Genomic DNA, 20,671 nt, shown 5'->3' on the forward strand with positions numbered 1-20,671 from the left:
AGGCTAAATGTTTCAGGGGAAATTGAAATAATGCAACTCCCATCAAATCAGACTTCAGCTCGGAACCAAAACCACAATCAGATTCAGCTTTATTGCCAGGTATGTGTACACATGCAAGGAATTTGACTCTGGATTGTACAATGCTCACGATGTGCTTACTTATACAATAACACAATAATCCAGTAATAAAATCAAACACAGGCTACAGTGTGTGTGTGTGTGTGTGTGTGTGTGTGTGTGTGTGTGTGTATATATGTATGTATATATTATATATATATATGAGACAATAGTGCAATGAGCAGAGTGCAAACGATGCAGGAGTGAATTATTACCATTATTGTTATTAATACATTGTTATTAAAAAGAGAACTGTTCAGTTTAAGGCTTTTCATTTATTTCCTCTTCGGATATCCTTTAACACTACTCCACACATTTTATTTGCAAGTCACATCAATGATCGATCACTGCATTCCTTCAGATCAGTCCAAGGCTTTTTTGTAGAGCAGCAACACTTTTGTTCACAGATGCAGTCAGTGAGAGTGGCTGGATGTGCAGCTTTCTTTTCCTTTGCTTGAGTCTTTAGTGCAGTTTAGTGACTTTAGTCAGAGTCCTTACTACGTTTTATTGTTGTCTATTTGGACTAAACTCTCAGGAATGATCAGCCTCATGTAACTGAATGGAAGTGGTGATAAATTAAGTAAAAAGTGTTTCCTGCTGACAGAACAACTCTCTGACTTCAATGATGACCATAATAAAAGTTGATGAGGGAAATAACAGAAAAGACAAATTTGTTTTAGTAAATGCAAAAAATTGTCTGTGGTGCTTTTGTTGTTCAGACCTAAAGTGAACGCAGATTTTAACAAGATGCCGTTTGGGAATACAGGAGCCAGTCCTCTGCCCCTTGTCCTTTACTTCCTGCTGTCTCATTTGCACCAAAGCCTGAACAATTAATATCTCTGAGCCTCTGCCATTAGCATTACATGGAAGTGTTGATGTCCTTCCATTGAGTCGGCTATCATTACTGTTTCTAAAGGGAACCTAAACCCTTTGGTTAAAGTCTTATACTGAGGCCACATATGATCCTGTTGCAGATACAGACTTAAGTCTCAAAGACAGAAGCTACTTTCACAATTAATGCTGAGAGAATGTCCGGCAACATGCCGCATCCACTCATTCATACTGAACAAAAGATTCCGGCATAATCCCGCAACCATTTGTGCTGTCACATAGCGATCTGACTTGCAGGGTTAGATCTTAATACAACAGCCACAGTAGGTTGTGCATGCCGGCTTTTCACACAGACATTGTTCATCTGTTACCACAATTTCTGTCTACATTTATTTAAACATGTCCTGGATTATATTTTGTTTGCATTTGTTCCATGTTCAGTGTCTGTCCTGTTTTACTCAGTAATGACCTGTCTCTGTTCCCTGGCTCTGCTTCTTCTGTGTTGGCCCTGATTGCCCTGATGCGTCTCACCTGTGTTTGATTACCCTGCCTGTCTGGTATCAGTATTTACTTGTGTCCTCATTGGTATGTTGAGTGTCTGTCTGTTCTCTGTGGAGTTGTGACCTTGTTGGATTATTGAACAGTGCTTGGGTTCATGTTGCCGTCTATGTTTTGGACTTTTCCTGCTACAAACACCACAAACTGTATCCATGTGTTACGTTTACACCTCAGTTTACCTGCCTCCGCACTCAGCCAACCCTGACAGATACAGATCATAAGTTATGATTGTAATTATGGATCTGAGTCAGAAGGACGGCCGTCACCATCCCTGAGGCGATCAAGATAAGAAGACAAGCCAGAGCTGTTTTACAGTACGGGTCACGGGCATGACTTTGTCTCCATCTGGTCTGTCCTTCGGTTTAGTCTGTAGTCAGAGTGAGGTCAAACACACTCATCAACTAACTTCTTCCTGGGTTTCAGCATGTGACTGCGACCCAGCTGGTTCGCAGGGTGGCGGTCTGTGTGATGCTCTGACCGGTCAATGTGTCTGTAAAGAAAACGTGGAGGGTCGACGCTGCGATCGCTGCAAATATGGCTTCTTCAGTCTGAGACAGGACGACCCAGCTGGCTGTCAGGGTGAGAAATAACTTATTTGACCTTTTCATAAACAGAGGAGCTGCTGTTCGTCATGTTGGTCTGACGATGTGTGTCTCTCTGTGTGTTGTGATTTTCAGTGTGCAGGTGTCATGTTATGGGAAGTGTCGGGTCATGTGATCAGCTGACAGGAAGTTGTGAATGTGATCGTTTGGCGAGTGGACCACTTTGTGATCGATGTCTGGTAGGTTTTTATCTTAAAGGAGCAGTCTGTAAAATAACTTTAGTTCAGTAATCTGCAGTTTGAAACCAACTGACCCTGACCTCGTTATGATCCTGACCTAGTTATGACTTTTGTTATTCTCTGATTACACTGTAAAATATTTATTATGTTTGTACAAACATCATTTGTCTAACAGAAAAGGAAAACGTGACAACACAGACAAAAACGTTGTTTTATTTAAATGAAAAAATAGAACTGTATTGTCCTCCAGGTTGGACATTTGTCCTCAGGTCAGAGAACAAAAAAAAACAAACAAACTTTTAAAGACAAGGTAACGAGCAGGGCGGGACCACAGCAGGTGACAGATCAGGCATTCAGACACTGACATGCAGGCAGGTAAAGTGATGTAAACCGAAATAACACGGATCACAACAGAAAAAGGGAGACTGAACTGAAAGATCATTAAACTAATGGAACAGACAAAATACGCAATATTCCCAAATAATCATAAACACAAGCAGATGGATCAAAACCAGATGAACAATAAAAAGTCAGAGGTAATAAACTAAGACAGAGTGTAAACTATAAACCAAGTACACTAAACTAAAGAGAACAGCAAACTGGCAGTCTGAAGACATAACTAAACAAACAGGAACTGGACTAATAACACAGGATGGTTAAAGTAGACTAGATAACACAGACTAGCTCCACTTTAGGACAGGACCAGGACCAGACCACAATGCAGAAACGCATTGAGAGACAGACCAGAATATGTGAGCAGCACAGACGGACAAAGACAAGGAGACTAAAACAGAACAGACTAAAGCAGAAAACTGGCAGAGATCACAAGTAACACTAGAAGACAGAATAAACAGAGAGCGCTCCACAACCAAACAGGCAGAGATCCGGATCGTGACAGTCATGATAAACATTCACAGCCTACAGGTGAAGACAATCATCAGTCATTTATTAAAACGTCATATTTTTGAATGTGCTTCTGTCTGTGTTTTGTGGTCAGGCGGGATTCTGGGGTTTGGGAAACTCGGTGTTCAGATGTTCACCCTGCGACTGTGATATCGGAGGAGCTCACAGCACCACGTAGGTTTCTGCTTTCCTGGTATTTACTGTCTGAATCTTTACAACGGTTTGAAGAGGAAGTAATGATGACGGTCAGGTCGTCTACAGTCCAGAATGAGTCTCATGAGTCTCAACACCCTCTTTAAGTTAAAGACAAACCACAGAACCAAAGAAACATCAGGGAGGAATCCTTCAGCAGCACAGACAGATATCAGGTTATACAGGAAGAAGAAAGACGTGGACAAGAGACAAGACCGTAATCAAAACCTGGGAGAAATAAGCTTTAAAATTTCTATGTTTGACAGTAACTATTTGTTTACATTTTCATTCATTCGTTTGACTCCTGCTAAGTAACAGAAAACTGTTGGACTCTTGGAATCAGCTGCCTCTCTCATTTATCTTTCCTCTAAATCTGTCTGAAGTGAAACGTGTTGCACTTCCTGACTCCTCAGGTGTTCTCCGGAGGACGGACAGTGTTCCTGTTTGCCTAACATGGTGGGTCGGCGCTGCTCTGACCCTGCCTCTGGGTACTTCCTGGCTCCACTGGACTACTTCCTGTATGAGGCAGAGCTCGCCGCTCCGCTCCACGGAGGAAGCTCTTCTTCTCCTTCTACTCCTCCTTCATCATCTTCTTTCGTGAGTGCAGTAAGAGTATCAGTGTATACTGACAATATAATGTGTTTTACATGTAGTATCTCTGTGTACTTTCAGCTGAACCCAGATGTACCGCAGTGTGAGCAGTATTTCAGAGAGCAGGGTTACAACTTTAAGTTCACTAACGGACGAGTCGTTCTAGTTCGGAGGACTCGGGGACTCGTCCGCCGGAGGAGACAGGGACAGGTGGGACATCATTATGGGCTGCTGTGGCTCAGGTGGTAGAGCGGGTTGTCTACAGTTCGATCCCTGGATCCTCCACTCTGCATGTTCAGGTGTCCCTGAACAAGACACTGAACCCTGACTGTCTTCTGAAGGCTAGAGTCTGGTGAAAGTTAGTTACATTTTGAGGTGCAGTTGGCAGCGTGCAGGTTAACCACTGCTATCGGTGTAAGCATGTGTGGAAACGGGTCAGTGTGACATCTCAGAAAATTAGAATATTGTGGTAAAGTTTTCAAAAAGAGAAATTTTCATAGATTCTAGTTTCATTACACGTCAAGTGAAATATTTCAGGGCTTTCATTGTTTGAATCTTGGTGATTACATCTTACAGCACATGGAAATCAAAAATCCATATCTCAAAATATTAGAATAAAGAACATTTAATACAGAAATGTGGACCTGAGGAGAGCCTTTAATATCAGTCTGGTTCAGACCTCTGACTCTACAGTTGTCCAGAAAATGCTCATTGACCCCGTCCACAAGGAGGGTCAGCCACAGAAGGTCTCTGCTGTGAAATGGGCTGGGGGCCAAGCACGCAAGGCAGAGTGGCTCCCAGTACCCTCGGTAGGCAGCATTTTGGCCCGTAACTCCCAAATAGTGCATCGTACCTTCAAAAACCTTAAATCTCCCCGTTCCCTGAATTGAGCTGCATCTTGTGATTTAGGCCACGGCCGTTTCTGCCCTTCAATATTTTTTGCAAAATCAGGAAATGTGAGAAACTCCTCCTAGCAGTGAGCACCTTTGCAAGTAGAATCTATGGACCCTCCTGATCTAAATTAGAAGAATTTTGATAATCCAAAAAATGTGTAACTTATAATGTATGTTGCAGTTAAACAGGAAGTGATGTCATATCTCCACACAGAGCTTGGCATGAAACTTGGTCAAGTACCTTCACATGCTCGGTCGAGGCTCCATGCAAAATTTTCTGCCAATTGGTCACAATGTGGCGCTTTAAATGAAGTGATCTCAAATCTCCTCTTTGGTCTGTCCGAATAATGCTAAACTTGGGCCAGTAGTTTTCTGTGCCACACTGAGGCGCTGCCAAAAAGCAATCGGCCTCTAAATTGTGTTGCTGCTAAAAAAATCATGAATCATGCTTTATATGAAACATGCAGTGAGAACTTTTGTTATAAAATGGCGCTATATAAATAAAAATGAATTGAAATTGACCTTTCAGCCAATCAGAATGTCATCCTCTGACTGTCACTGATGATTGTTTCCCCACTGCAGCAGAATAGCATCCCTTTGGACCCGGGTCACGCCCTGCAGATTGTTCCTCGTCAGAGGACAGTTGATCAGCCAATCACCTGGACCGGCCTGGGATTGGTCAGAGTGTTGGAGGGGGGGGGGCTTAGGTTCACAGTGGACAATCTCCCATCATCGTTGGATTACCAGCTGGTGATTCGCTACGAGCCAAAGGTGAGAAACTGTCGGGGACCATGTTCAGGTCCTGGTTATGGTTGGCACCACTGAAGTGCCCTTGAGCAAGGCCCATTACCCCAACTGCTCAGGCTGCTGTTGTTCTGGGCAGCTTCCAGGTGTGATTATGATCAGCGGCGGTGGCCCGGGGGGGGGGGGGCCTGGAACCTGGAATTTTTTTTTTTTTTCCTTTTCAACAGATATTGAACAGTTCCATTTTTCTTTTCTGTATTTCTAAAACATGAACTTATTGTAAATGTTATAAAGGATAATTTACCCCAAAAAGACAGGAAAGAAAACCAAACAGGATGATATCAATAAACAAAATTCTGATGATGAATTAAATTGGCATGAAATGGTCACATTTAAATCTTATATTAACTATTTGAAATAAAACCACCTTTTATCTTATTTAGTCTTTCATATTTCTTCTGGTTCAGCAGCTTTTAAAGCTGCATATTAATGACATTTATTAAATATTTCTACAATTTGTAAATAAACCATTTTATCCACAAGGTTTATTGAATTATATGTAATTTACAGTCTGAGATGTTTATAATCTAAAAGTAAACTTTATTTGACTTTTTTATAATGATGATTTATTTTCTGACAGCTTTAATGTGAAATTTATCTTCCTGTATTAAAACTTCAGCTGATCGTCCTCTGCAGGCTCCATCTGATTGGCTGGCTTCAGTCAGCATCATCACAGCTTTGCTGGGCGACGGCGGCTGCAGCAACAACCCAACAGGAAGCAAACCTCTGATTCTTCCAGGAAATTCCAGGTGAGACGCTGTCAGTAAACAACAAGGTCACATGACTGCTCAGGTGTGACATAAATTAGCTTAGAGACACAGAAACATTCTGAGATTTTGAGGACTATAAAGAAAAAGGTTTGATCTGATTTCAAGTAAGTTTTTCAACACAGCTCATGGAAATCAAAAATCCCTATCTCAAAAGATTAGAACAAAGACTGTATAATACAGACATGTGGACCTGAGAAGAGCCTTAATCTCTGTCTGGTTTAGACCTCTGACTCTACAGTTGTCTAGAAGACGCTCATTGACCCCGTCCACAAGGAGGGTCAGCCACAGAAGGTCCCTGCTGAAAGGGCTGTGCTGGATCAAAGCATGTTCATGGAAAGTTGACTGAAAGATTAAAGTGTGGGAGGAAAAGGTGCACAAGTGTGGCGTCCCCCGGGACGTCCTCATCTCTGTCTGGTTGGTCTGAGTATGCATGTGTGTTCTGTTGTAGGTGTTAGTAGGTGGGGTCGTCATCATCAGGTATTGGGGCCACCTGGGGCCTGGTGTTCTCCATATTTAAAGCAGATGCTACCTGATGGAGAGGAGGGAAACAGAGTTCGCTTTACTCCTCGCTCCTCGTTATTTTGCTTTCTTAACACTACATTGCACTGACTATCATACTACACTGCCTTATTTGAGTAGTTATGTTAATTAAATGTTTGAGTTCTTGTAAAATAAATGTAATGGTACCGTTGCTGAAGCCTGTTGTCGCCTTGTGATTATTCATGTCAGGGTTTTTGAGTCAGCCTGTGACATAAGCAACAGGGATCAGAGGACTTTCAAGCAAAGCTGATTCAGGAACTTGGGGGGAGCTTCCCAAAGAGTGGACTGAGGCTGAAGTCAGAGTCTTAACTGGGCTAAGGAGAAACCGAACTGGACAGTTACTCAGTGGTCTAAAGTCCTCCTTTAAATTCTGCATTTCATTTGGAAATCCAGGTCCCAGAGAGTGGAGTGGACCAGAATCTAATTTGCTTGAATTCCAGTGTGAAGTTTCCACATTCAGTGATGATTTGAGGTGCCATGTCCTCTGCTGGGGTTGGTCCACTGAGTTTTCTCCAGTCCAGAGTCAAAGCAGCATCTACCAGGAGATTTTAGAGCACTCCATGCTTCATCTGCTGACAAGCTTTATGAAGATTTTTAGACGTAACTCATGGGGGAAAATGACTTTTTCATGATATGTAACTTTTCTACCTGTTCAGCTTGTTTTATTAACACCTGTGTGTTATGTCCTTTACTGTTTGTTTGTCTGCAGAGGAGTTATTCTAGACTCTCCGGTGTGTCTGAATGCAGGCGGTCGGTACTTTGTGGATGTCGTATTTAACAAACTGCCCGGATCTGATGGCTCCTCTGGCTCACAGATCCTGATCGACTCGGTGAGAAGGTCATCATCTGTTCAACTGAATCTCATTGAGTGATTAACATTTATTCATTTAGCTGACGCTTTTATCCAAAGTGACGGAGAAACTGGACCAAAGGGCTGTTCAGTTTAGCTGTTCAGCATAAGTTACCATGACTGTGTACCCCAGTAAGAAGTGAAGTAACCATCGTAGGACTGAAAGCCTTCAGTAAATCCTGAATTTGCATCACTAAGGTCAAATCCTGCTTCATAGCACAGGCCCCTGGTGTGTCAGTGTTTGAATTTGTCCACATGTTGGAGCAGTGCACATAGAGTAGTCAGAGAGAAACTCATAAAACATAGATGGTTGAGTCCATTGCCACCTTTCGGAAATCAAAAATACAGGAACAAAAGAGAAGGGAACACATTAAACAGTGTATTTCTAACAAAACTAGATAAATGATTTGTAGATGGTTTATCACACATGATGAATTTAATTGTTTACTGAAATATTTTTTTAGATGGGTCTGATTCCACGCATAGAGTCTATCGAAGATTTCTGCTCCCAGAGCGACCTCGACTCTTTCCGCCGCTTTCACTGCATTGGATTGGCTTCTGAGCTTGGCCTACAAGAATCGGTACCAGACGTCTGTGAGGGGCTCATCAAGAGCATGTCGGCACGAATCCACAACGGAGCCATTCGTAAGTAGTTCAACGTGACAACGTAAATCCACAATAGAGCTGTTCATAAGTAGTTTAGCATTTAAACTTAATTAAGGTATTTTCAGTTTGACATTTGACTTTAAATATTGCCACACTAATGTTTCAGGTAACCCCAGCACATAAGAGTACAAAACGTCATGGCTATGGCTCTTTTTGGGGGATAAAAGACCCTATAGATGTCAAGACAAACTGAGGTGTGTTTAGATTACAATTTTGACAAATGTGTATGCATTAATTTTGTCTTATAGACATGTCCAATAATTATTTTCCAATCTTGGAAAAAGAAACAGGACGTTAGAGTCTTGTACTACAAAGGGAGTTAACCTACTCTGGGTTATGAAGGAAAGGATGGGTTGACAAACTCTGACTTCCTAGATCAGTAGTAAAAGGAACTACGACGGTGAATAAGATGTTAATTGATTCAGTGTTAGCTTAATTGGAACACATTATTCTATGGAAAAAATTGTGCACGAAATACGCACAAACTCCACTTAACAATTGGACCAATTAACATTGTTTCATAATGGCGCATTTTCCCTATGCACAATGATAATGTCAGAGTATGTGGAGTGGAAAGAAAAGTTAACTGCCAAATCTAACACCGTGGCAGCCAACACAGCCAGGGAGGCTTGTTGGCAGCGCATTAGGTACATTGAAAGTGTTCTTGTTGTAATTCTCCATTTTGTCCTATGGATTCTTCTTTTATTTGTGATATGACTGAGATGTAAAGGTACAACTGTTATTTAGGGCAATTCTCTGCTTTAAAAAAATACGGAGCCGGGGGAGATGGATAATTATCTGAGATAAAACTTGAAAAGAATTTCCAAAATGAAAGTGGTAAATTTACAGAAAAAAAAAAAACAATCTGCAAGTAATAAAATTACAATTCTGGATGTTATGCACTGGAGATGACATGTTTTATATCTAGCAACCTTAGGACCTGTTTGAAAAGCGTAGACTGAAAATTTGTGCCTCGATCAGTCTGTACAATTTTTGGCAAACCGAAGGTAGAGAACAAGGTAATTAACCCTGAATGGAACGGAAGTGATTTTGCGTTGTTCTACTGCTTCGGGATGACGAGTGGAAGCACACATGATGGTGAGTAGGTATTGGTTCCCTGCTTTTGTTCTGGGTAGTGGACCACCACAGTCCACTATGTCCCACTTGAATGGCTCTTCAAAAGCAAGTATAGGGCACAATAGAGCGGGTAGAATGTTCGGCTTGCATGCTAAATGGCTAGAGTGGCAGTGTTGTCAACATCGGACTTTAGGCCAGAAAGTGTTTCAAAATGAGTTTATAGGATTTGTTGAAGGCAACGCTAGGGACGCCTGGCGAGGCGTTACAACACTGGCTGGCCTCCCCATTAACAACTCCACCACGCAACGCATCATCAGGGACAATTGACTCTGTCAACATGGACCTCAATCAACTCTACTCCAGGTTTGACCAGTCTGATTATTCACAAGAGATGAAGGAGCTAATAGCTGAGCTCACTCCTATGATACCTGCCCAAGCAAACCTGGAGCTGCGGCACGAGGAGGTGGCACTCATGCTGAAGAGGATGAAACCAAACAAAGCACCAGGACCTGATCACATCTGTCGCTGGGTTGCTGAAGGCCTGTTGCAGCCAGCTGGCAGGTGTTTTCTGTTATTTGTTCAACCTCTCCCTGTCGGAACATTCAATCCCATCAGCCTGGAAATCCTCGGTCATCTGTCCAATAGCCAAAAAAGCAAACACCGGCCTGAGGAGGTAATGGAGACGGCACCCAAAACAAACCAGGAAATCTCCCGCGGTGAGTAAGTCAACGCCAATTTTTGAGGCTCTGCGTAATTATGCAGGAAGGACACAAACTGGTTTGTGCCACCATATCATCTCGCTCTGAGAGCTTTGGTGTAGTGTTTAACACTTCGAGTGCAGGGGTTACCCTACCCCCAGCAATATTGTTCCCATACAGCACAGCAATACCATGGATTGGCAATGCTGAACAGACAGCTACAGGGAAACGATTGTTGATTAACCAAGACTACTACCCTGCATTATGGCATGAAAAGAATTCCCTCTCCTCTCGGTGCAGTGTGGGTTTGTTAACATTACTGGAGCAGCACAAGGTTTGTCAGAGGGTAGGGAAGAATATGTAGCTTTATGCGTAAGCACATCAGCCAAGACAGCTGCAACAGATAGAGACTTCACCTTTTGTCTGTTTAAATATATCATCATGCACTCAGGCAATCATCTCTTAAACTGGGGTGGTGATGGTGCAGTGGATAAGACATCCATTGGTGTGAGTCCCGGATTCAATGTGTCCCTGAGCGACACACTTCCCTCCAGAGGCATGCAACCTCTGACATACATAGCAAGTATAAGTCTCTTTGGGGTCATAATCCAAAACTATCCTGTAGAGAGAATGCTGAGACTATCTCCTGGGCTTTCCAATGGATTCGACACTGTAACAGTAAAGACCACATATCTGTGGGCCACCAGGCTTCGTCTGCTTCTATTTCCAGCCGTTTGACTTGCAGGTGGAGCTTAAGCTCTGCTTGATGATCCAATGCTTTTTGCTGAGCCTTCTGATGGAGACAAGCTTGGCATACCTACAACCGAGCCTCTTCTCGCGACCCAGAAGAGCCAGAGACAAGGAGTTGAAATGAGGAAGAGTAACCGGCGTTCACACGCCCCCGACCTTAAAGTCAACACCAAAGGCCAGATGCGCCATTAGCTCCTCTACAGCACCGGGAGTTTTTTCCTCATGGCTACCTTTAACCAGAGCACCATAATCCTGCACAAAAGACTCTGGAGGTGCTGACAAAACAATCACCTTCAATTCAATTTTATTTATATAGCGCCAAATCACAACAACATTTATCTCACAGCGCTTTTCATGAAAGAGCAGGTCTAGACCGTACTCTATGATGCTATTTACAGGAGAGAGAGAGAGAGAGAGAGAGAGAGAGAGGTTGCTATAGTACAGATATTTATAATAGTGTTAATGGTAACCATCGTAATGTTAATGATTATAATAACAATAAGACTAGCAACAATAGTCGTTGCAGCAGAGGGTGTCGAGCAGGAACACGGGGGCAGCAGGTGACCTGCAGCCACAGATCCAGACTCCACAGCTCCAGAGCCAGAAAACCTGCAGGAAGTGATAGGAGGAGAGAGGAGAGGGACGAGAAAGCACAAGACTACAAGGGGAGAAGTTGTGTTAGTAACATGCAATAATGGGATGAGGTTGCATACAGAGGGAGAGAAAGTAGAGGAGAGAGGAGCTCAGTGCATCATGGGAAATCCCCCGGCAGTCTAGGCCTATAGCAGCATAACTAAGGGATGGTTCAGGACTCACCTGAGCCAGCCCTAACTATAAGCTTTATCAAAGAGGAAAGTCTTAAGCCTACTCTTAAATGTGATGGTGTCTGCCTCCTGAACCCAAACTGGAACCTGGTTCCACAGGAGAGGAGCTTGATAGCTGAACGCTCTGGCTCCTAGTCTACTTTTAGAGACTCTAGGAACCACAAGTAACCCTGCATTCTGGGAGCGCAGTGCTCTGGTGGGGTAGTAAGGTACTATGAGCTCTTTAAGATAAGATGGTGCCTGACCATTAAGAGCTTTGTAGGTAAGAAGAATGATTTTAAATTCTATTCTGGATTTTACTGGAAGCCAATGCAAAGAAGCTAAAACAGGAGAAATATGTCTTTTCCTGGTTCCTGTCAGAACACGTGCTGCAGCATTCTGGATCAGCTGAAGAGTCTTAATGGACTTTTTCGAGCAGCCTGATAATAAAGAATCGCAGTAATCCAGCCTAGAAGTAACAAATGCATGGACTAGTTTTTCTGCATCATTTTTAGACAGGATGTTCCTGATTTTCGCAATATTACGTCGGTGAAAAAAGGCGGTCCTTGAAATTTGCTTAATGTGAGACTTAAACGACATGTCCTGATCAAAGATAACTCCAAGATTCCTCACAGTGGTGCCTGGAGGCCAAGGCGATGCCATCCAGGGAAACTATATCTTTAGATAATGCGTCACGGAGGTGCTTAGGCCCCAGAACAATAACTTCAGTTTTATCTGAGTTTAACATGGGAAAATTACAGGTCATCCAGGTTTTAACATCCTGAAGGCACATTTGAAGTTTAGCTAACTGATGAGTTTCATCTGGCTTGATCCACTTCACTAATAAACCTTAAGGAGCCGTAACATCCTTTTTTACCGCCTGTTTGGGAACTGGTATACTGAAGTGGGCAGAAATTATTTTTTAAATTAATGAATTTGTCATTTAGCTGATGATTTTTATCCAAAGAGACTTATTGCCATATTTGTCTACTGGGGGTTAAGTGTCATGGTTAGGTTGAGTGAAGTGGCAGGAAACTGAAGTGTGGACCTAAATGCAGACAATGGCAAGGAGGATGCAGTTCAAACAAACGATTTATTAAGCAACTTAAAACAGGCTTACTCAGGAGCACAGCAGTCAAACAGTCCAAACAAAGGTATCTCCAAACAGGCAGAGTAATTATCCAGAACGGGGCAGAGAAATAATCCATGAAACAAAAAACGGGAAGGAACACTGAACATTTGACGACAAGGACGCAACATAGACAAAACTGAACTGAAGGTTTAAATGCACAGGCAAACGATCAGTGAGGCAGTGCACAGGTGAAAGTCACGAGGAACTAATTAGGCACACAGAGAGACACAGTGAAGCAGGGCAGAGTGAAACATTAAGGCGAGACAGACCATGAAACCGAAACGGAACCAACCAGATTAAAGAATAAACCAAAAACACAAGCAGACAGATCCATTAACAAAATTACAAAAACCAGGTTATAAACTGAATATTGAATGAACAAGACTAAAATAAACTAACAGAACAAAGCTAGACAAGAACACCAGACACTGATGATAACATGAATGAAACAGGAAGTAAAGCACACAACAATACTCAAGGATGGACAAGACATACTGTAAATAACAAAGGACGAGGAACGAGAGAAACAAGGAACGAGAGAAACGGAGACAAATAGAAAGACACATGAAACAAAATGGAAAAACCAGAAAAACACAAAAAATACAACCCAAAACTTTTTACAAGTTAAGAGTCTTGCTCAGGGCCACAGTGGTGGATGTCAGGGTGGGAATTGGCCGAGATGGCCAGCTCCACCCCCTCACCCGTCTCTCATCTCAGAGAGGGACGTCAACAGACTATTAAGAAGGCAGAAACCTGGACCTGTGGTCCTTGGTTTGTCACCCTGACCTGTGGTAATGAAGTCTTTTGACCGCCTTGGGTTGACCTGCCTTAAATACATCACAGACCCTCTCCTGAACCCCCTGCAGTTTGCCCCTACAGGTCTGTAGATGATGTAGTAAACATGGCCCTTCACTTCATCCTCCAGCACCTGGACTCCCCAGGAGCATACGCCAGATTCCTGTTTGTGGATTTCAGCTCTGCTTTCAACACCATCATCCCGGCCCTGCTGCTCTTCTCCCTGTACACCAACAGCTGCACCTCCAGTCACCAGTCTGTCAAGCTCCTGAAGTTTGCGGATGACACCACCCTCATTGGGCTCATCTCTGGTGGGGATGAGTCCGCCTACACGTGGGAGATCGACCATCTGGTGACCTGGTGCAGCCAGAACAGTCTGGAGCTCAACGCTCTGAAGACAGTGGAGATGGTCGTGGACTTCAGGAAGAGCCCAACCCCACCCTCCCCCATCATCCTGTGTGACTCTGTCGTCACTGTGGACTCCACTTCCTGGGCACCATCATCTCCCAGGACCTCAAGTGGGAGCTGAACATCACCTCCCTCACCAAGAAGGCCCAGCAGAGGATCTACTTCATGCGGTAGCTAAAGAAGTTCAGCCTGCCAAAGACAATCATGGTGCACTTCTACACCGCCATCATTGAGTCCATCCTTACCTCCTCCATCACCATCTGGTACGTTGCTGCCACTTCCAGGGACAAGGGCCGGCTGCAGCGCATCAATTGCTCTGCAGAGAAGGTGATTGGCTGCAATCTTTCTTTTCAGGACCTGTACGCCTCGAGGACTCTGAGGTGAGCAGGAAAGATTGCAGCTGACTCCTCCCACCCTGGACACAAACTGGACGCTGCAATACGTCTGCACCACACAAACCCAGAGTAATGCACATGTAAATATCTGCCACCTTGTTCTTTCTCTACATATAGTTGTATTATTTTTCTCTATTCTTTTATTTTTCTTATATAACTTGCATTATTCCATATTTATATAATTCTACATCTATTTATGTTGTTTGTCTACGTGTAGCACCTTATCGCCAAAACAAATTTCTAGTATGTGTAAAAGACTACTTGGCAATAATCAACAACAAACAAACAGAAGAACCCACCTCTCTAGACTGACAGATCTCTACCACCTTACTACTGAAAGAAACTAAATCAAAACCATAGCTGGCTGTACAATTCTTACCTGTTGAAAACCGTGGAATGTGGCTGACTTTTCAGATACTGCAACAAACATGCTGAGCATAAGCGACTCTGTGTTTGCTCATTTCTCGCGCTGTCTGTGAAAGGCCACACCAAGGTGTGTTACACAAGTATAAAGAAAGCTTGAGTACACATGGACATAACTCCACAGTAGCATTTGTTTAATATAAATTTTGATATATAAACATTTTGTGTGTCACTAAGTTTTCTTTAATTTCTGGTTCTTTACTCAATCATTTGAAACGTTTGAAAATTTAGTTTTTTGTTGATCTCAGATTTTTTTTCCCCATTGTCAGTTTGCAGGTGTAATGTCATCGGCTCTCTTGGACCATTCTGCAGTAAACTGGGAGGATTCTGTGAATGCAAGCCCAATGTGATTGGCCGTTGCTGTGACACCTGTGCACCACTGACGTTTGGCTTTGGACCTGATGGCTGCAAACGTAAGGAACTCTTACAACTAAAATGAAATTAATCCAAACACACGATTCAACAAGAATTTTTTTAGGACAAATGAATTAAAATCAGTCCATGATGATTTTTTTTCCTGCTGATTATTAACAGCATGTGAGTGTGACCCTCGGGGTTCGATGTCAGAGCTGTGTGATCAGATCAGAGGTCAGTGTGCGTGTCGTTCAGAGGTAACGGGTCGTCGCTGTGATCGCTGTCAGACGGGATTCTGGGGTTTCCCATTCTGTCGACACTGTGAATGTAATGGACTGTCAGAGGTGTGTGATGAAGAGACCGGAGAATGTTTGAACTGCAGGGAGCACACCACCGGACCAAACTGTGACAGGTTGAGTATACACATAATACAATTACACGTCATACATCAATCATATAGCTGTGTGTTATGTAGGGTTGTTTCATTCCACAAGGTAAAATAATGCAAGAGCAACATTTATTTACCTATATGTTCCTTTTTTAAAATTTTGTAAGTTAACCAGAGTTTTGTTACAATCAACTTCTGTGAGTTTGTTTTGTCTTTTGCAGACCTCATTCCCATTTGAGAAATAAGTTTCCACTGTGGCTCAAGACTGAGAAGGACTTTCTCCCTTTCTCCCCTAAACTCCACATCTGTTCTTTAGCAAGTGTTTTAGTTATCTTTTTCTTCGAGTCAGCGTCTCTGCATACACTACAGTGTAGAGAGCTGCTCTTCAGCTATGGAGTTGTATGTGTGCCACGTTCCTGAGCGTGCAGGGGGCAGCGAGAAAATCTAAATTTGAGCAAAGACAAATCTGTTCTGTTTGCTCTAATCCCTGCAAACTGCTGCCAACTCGACTTGGCACAGCGTTACCATGTGCCATGAAAACCAGACAGACACAGACAGAAAGTTATCCTGTTATCAATCAGGTCGATATCTGGGGTTCGACATTGTGAAAGCACTGTCACGCTACATCAGGTGGCTTGATTCAGATTCCAACATTTTATAGTGCTACAGTCGCATTGTTTCACCATATCTTCACATTTCTCAAGCCATCGGCTGATAATGTACAAGGATGTTGGATTGCCCAGTCATCCACTGAAGCACATGCAGAACTGCAAGACACTCTGGCTTTTCAGATGCTGCACAGTCTGTTTCCCCGGCTACATTCAAATGATGATCTATGCATGTACAGTATGTCATGGAATTGAAAAACAAGTATTACAATTCTGATTAAAGCTGAAGGCAGCGTTGGGCGGGCCCCCAAACGGTGACCCACGCTGCAGCTCTGCCGACGCAGCTCTGAATTGTCGCGCACTTTGGAGGCTGCACGAAGGACTTAAACATCACTTCTTGTGTCCCCTAGGTAGCGCTAGAGCTCAAGAGTACATCAAGTGTGGAGCAGATAGTGAAACTTTCATGTAAATTGTGTGAGTGTCGCACAGAGCTTCCTTCCTGTTGCCAGCTGGTGGCGCTATGAATGAGTGAATATTGGCATGTAGATGTGTTCCGGGCAGGATGGTTATCAAGCACGTAAAGTTTGGTACAGATTTGAGCACGTACAGTGACGTCACAACAACTTCCTGTTTCATGCTGAATGATAGATTTTTGACACCACCCCACGGGCCCGCCTTTAACGACAGTTTGTACAACTTTTGATCACCAATGCAAATATTTGAAGTCGATGGGATTAAGTTTGTTAAAGTATGGGGTTTGTAAATCACACAAAATGACCGTTACATTAAAAATCGCTCCAAGATGCTTTTTTGTATGTCTGGACATGAACATACTTCTCAATGAAACGTGTCGTGGGGGCAGCTCTTTAGGGGGCGCTATTTGTTTGATCAAAATTAGATTTTTTCTTCAAAATACCATTTGTGTGCTTGTGAAAGTCCCAATGCACGCTCAGGAATGAGGCACACATGTAACCCTAAATCACTTCCTCTGCTACTCTTATGTTTTGTAGTAACTTCTTTATTTCTTCATTTCAACCTGTTTTAACTCATAGGCTCTCGTGTTTCTTGTCAAATTTGATCTTTTTAGATATTTTACACTGAAATGTTTGAGTACATGAGGTCCTGTAGATGTTCTGATAACACACCTGTGTTGCTGATGCAGGTGTGTGGAAGGTTACTATGGTAATCCCGTCTCCAGACAGCCCTGTCAGTCCTGCCTGTGTCCAGACGTTCAGAGCAGTGGACGATTCTTCGCCACTTCCTGCCAACAGGACCCACAATCCCTCAGTGTGACCTGTAATTGCAGGGAAGGGCACACAGGTGAGCTGACTCATGTCTCAGCAGAGTGTCAGTTTGACAAGAGGGGAGAAAGAGATTCTTTTTTTTGTTTTATGTTCATAAACCTTCCGACTCCCTCAGGTCCACGCTGCGACCGATGCCGCCCCGGTTTCTATGGTAACCTGGTTTTGCCAGGTGCCAGGTGCGAGAAGTGTCGCTGCAACAACAACATCGACCCAGACGACCACCACGCCTGCGACAGCCTGACAGGAGAATGTCTGCATTGCCTCTACAACACAATGGGACCCCGCTGCCAAGCCTGCAGACCTGCTTACTATGGCAATGCCCTAGACCAGGATTGCAAAGGTAAAGACAAAAAACAGATGAAAGTTTATATATATCGCACATTTCATACAAAAAGCAATACAACACACTGTCTGTCCATCCGTCTATTTACTGCCTCCGGGTCTAACCCTGGATTGCCTCCCAGCTGGACGTGCCCAGAAAAGCTCCTCACCCCGTCTCCAAAGCCAAGTCCAGGCACCCTGCAAAGGACACTGATTAGGGTTCTTTCAGTCACTAGTCAGTAGGGGTGCAATGGTTCAACAAGCCCACTGTTCGGTTTGTGTTGCAGTTTGTGGGTCAGGGGTTTGGTTCGGTTTGTTCAGCACATTAGGAAGAATAAAAACATGACAGTCTGTGTTCTTTCTGTATTTTCTCTGCAAGAATAACATTGTCTTATATACAGACATGTGAATATATGAAATCAAAATTTTGTTACTCAGGCTATTTAAAGCAAAAATACTTTCAGTATAGCTGAAATCTTTGTTTTTCATTAACTGCAAAAATAACATTTTCAATTTAAACATTAACAAAAAAATATAATTATATTAACAGATAATCTAGCATCTCCGCGACCCTGTACGCAGGATAAGCGGTTGACGACATCAATTATGTCTGTAGTGGCTTTACATGTGTGTTTAGTTTGTTACTGTCCTCCATTTTTAGGTTCTTCTGCAAAAAGATAAGTTTGCAAACACTCTTTGCTGCAAGACTAGATCTGCTTGCACTTACAATGTCCCCTGCAGTTGAGAAAACTCTTTCACTTGGTACAGACATTGCGGGGACACAGATGTTGCAACATGAGGATAGTTACTCCCATTTGCCTCCCAATTCATCAGCTAAGTGTGTGCTTGTGTGGCTCTCATAAAGGGGACGTGTTTGTAATACTGCACTTTTCATCTCCCAGCTCAAAATATAATGAACACTCTCAGTCAGATAACTCTCAGTTGCCCTGGAGGTCCCAAGATTGCTGGTAAGAGCTGTGTTAGAAGTTTTGGCCAGTTGGTTCTGAATTCCCACACGAGTCTGTTCATAGAACTCAAGAATTACTCAAATGTAATGCAAAATGTGATGCTGCTCAAGGTTTTTCACCAAATGGCAAAATCCTGCAACGGTAATAACTGAAAATGGCTGTAAATCTTTAGCTATGAACACCCCAACAGCTTTAGTTACTACTTTGTGTTTTTCTGAATTTGTCTGAAATGTCTTTTGAAAGGCAGCGGGAAGGAGAGATTGTTGTTTATTTCCTGTCAAGTGCGAATCTTTCCTCGTTCCGACCGGGGATATGTTTGGGTGATGCCGGCGTAAATGTGCCATCATATTAGATGTATTAACGTTAGCATACTTTACATGTGTCAAGCATGTGTCATGCTTACAGACGGTCTCCGTTTTAGTGACGACCTTCGCTCCATCGGTATTGTAGTCAACGCTAAATCCAAACTGCTCCCATACAGGTGACTTAAAAGACAATGGGGCATCCTCATGTGTTAACTTTTTGCCTCCACACGCCATCTCCACATGCCTAACGGTAGCATCCGTATGATTTGCCCCTCTCCAGTTTCTTCCAGTAACGTTACGTGATTCGTTATCGATATACTGACAGTTCATTGGACACGTACTCTCCAGGGAAGGGGAAGGACAAAGGGTCTTGGGTTGTGTGCAAAGGAACCGAAAAACTGCGGATTACATGTAAAAACCGAGCCGTGGTTTGTTTATTCAACAATTCGGGTTTTTGCGGTTCGGTTTTGCACCCCTCTAGCCAGAGACCATGACAACAGCTAAGGAGTGGAACAGATTATGTATCCAGAGCTTCACTTTGAGCATCAAAACCTTCAGAACCACTACAGTCTGGTTCAAAGTCCACATTACTACTTATGCTGCTCAGATCCACCTGTTGATCTCACCTCAGTCTGAGCCTCAGTGGTGAACAAGATACTGGATCTCCTTCACCTGGGGCAGTGACTAACTCCAACCAGAAGGGAACCATCCACTGTTTTCCAGCAGAATAACATGACCTCAGACTGGGAGGAGCTGGATCTCATCCTGCTGCTTCACACTAACCTGTAAAGTGTTCCAGAGTCTTAGTCTGATGAAGCCAAGTTTACAAGGCACACTGGTGAGCAGTTGGACAGCTCGGCTCCTCTTTTTAACCAGGTGTCCATTACACAACGATCTCAGCCTCAGGTGTTCTGGAACCACCTACAATTATCAATCACCTTGTGCTCCAACTTAGGGTTCGTTATGGACAATCTATGACTATTACAGACAGGTTCAGATCAGGTAGGATGTTTCTCCCTATCACCCCCTCCATGTTGCTCCATCATTGTTCACGTAAGTGTTGAAGTGTCCCAGCTGACCTAGGGAGTTCCCAGGCAGTATGTTCTCTAGGACTCTCTGGAGACTCCCAGAAGGCCACACACAATGCTATTTGTTGTATAATCCCAGGAACATTTGTATTCTCATGATACAATTTTGTATTCTTGTGCCCCTTCTCCCGAGACTGCTTGTGCAAATTTGCAGCATGCTCTTATTGACTTGAAGCTGATTTTGGTTGCTAACAAGATTAAGGCTGGTATTTGCTAGAAATGTCAAGGTTCCAGCTCTGTCTATGAATTCCCTTCAAGGTGTAACTATCGAGCTTGTTAATTTTTCTATGGCTTCACGTAAACAGCTGGTTGCAGGTTTGTTCCTGTCTCAGTTATGTTACAGCGACTTCATCGGTCG

The 20,671-nt window shown here is 43.2% G+C and overlaps 1 protein-coding gene across 1 annotated transcript in view; it reads left to right on the forward strand.

The window, feature by feature from the left end:
- The window catches only part of lamb4 (laminin, beta 4), a 42,694-nt gene that overhangs the window by 11,980 nt on the left and 10,043 nt on the right, over positions 1-20,671 (forward strand). Inside the window, exons 11-24 of the mRNA XM_038706930.1 lie at positions 1,930-2,085; positions 2,184-2,287; positions 3,285-3,364; positions 3,796-3,979; positions 4,055-4,218; positions 4,791-4,819; positions 5,444-5,637; positions 6,307-6,419; positions 7,690-7,810; positions 8,295-8,475; positions 15,247-15,390; positions 15,512-15,743; positions 17,490-17,647; positions 17,747-17,971. Coding sequence (XP_038562858.1) covers positions 1,930-2,085; positions 2,184-2,287; positions 3,285-3,364; positions 3,796-3,979; positions 4,055-4,218; positions 4,791-4,819; positions 5,444-5,637; positions 6,307-6,419; positions 7,690-7,810; positions 8,295-8,475; positions 15,247-15,390; positions 15,512-15,743; positions 17,490-17,647; positions 17,747-17,971 — 2,085 coding nt within the window. The remainder of the gene's footprint in view (positions 1-1,929; positions 2,086-2,183; positions 2,288-3,284; positions 3,365-3,795; positions 3,980-4,054; positions 4,219-4,790; positions 4,820-5,443; positions 5,638-6,306; positions 6,420-7,689; positions 7,811-8,294; positions 8,476-15,246; positions 15,391-15,511; positions 15,744-17,489; positions 17,648-17,746; positions 17,972-20,671) is intronic.

This window comes from Micropterus salmoides, unplaced genomic scaffold (assembly GCF_014851395.1).
Source record: "Micropterus salmoides isolate LMB-PRFRI ecotype aquatic unplaced genomic scaffold, ASM1485139v1 Ms_hic_scaffold_8, whole genome shotgun sequence".
NCBI classification, from domain to species: domain Eukaryota; kingdom Metazoa; phylum Chordata; class Actinopteri; order Centrarchiformes; family Centrarchidae; genus Micropterus; species Micropterus salmoides.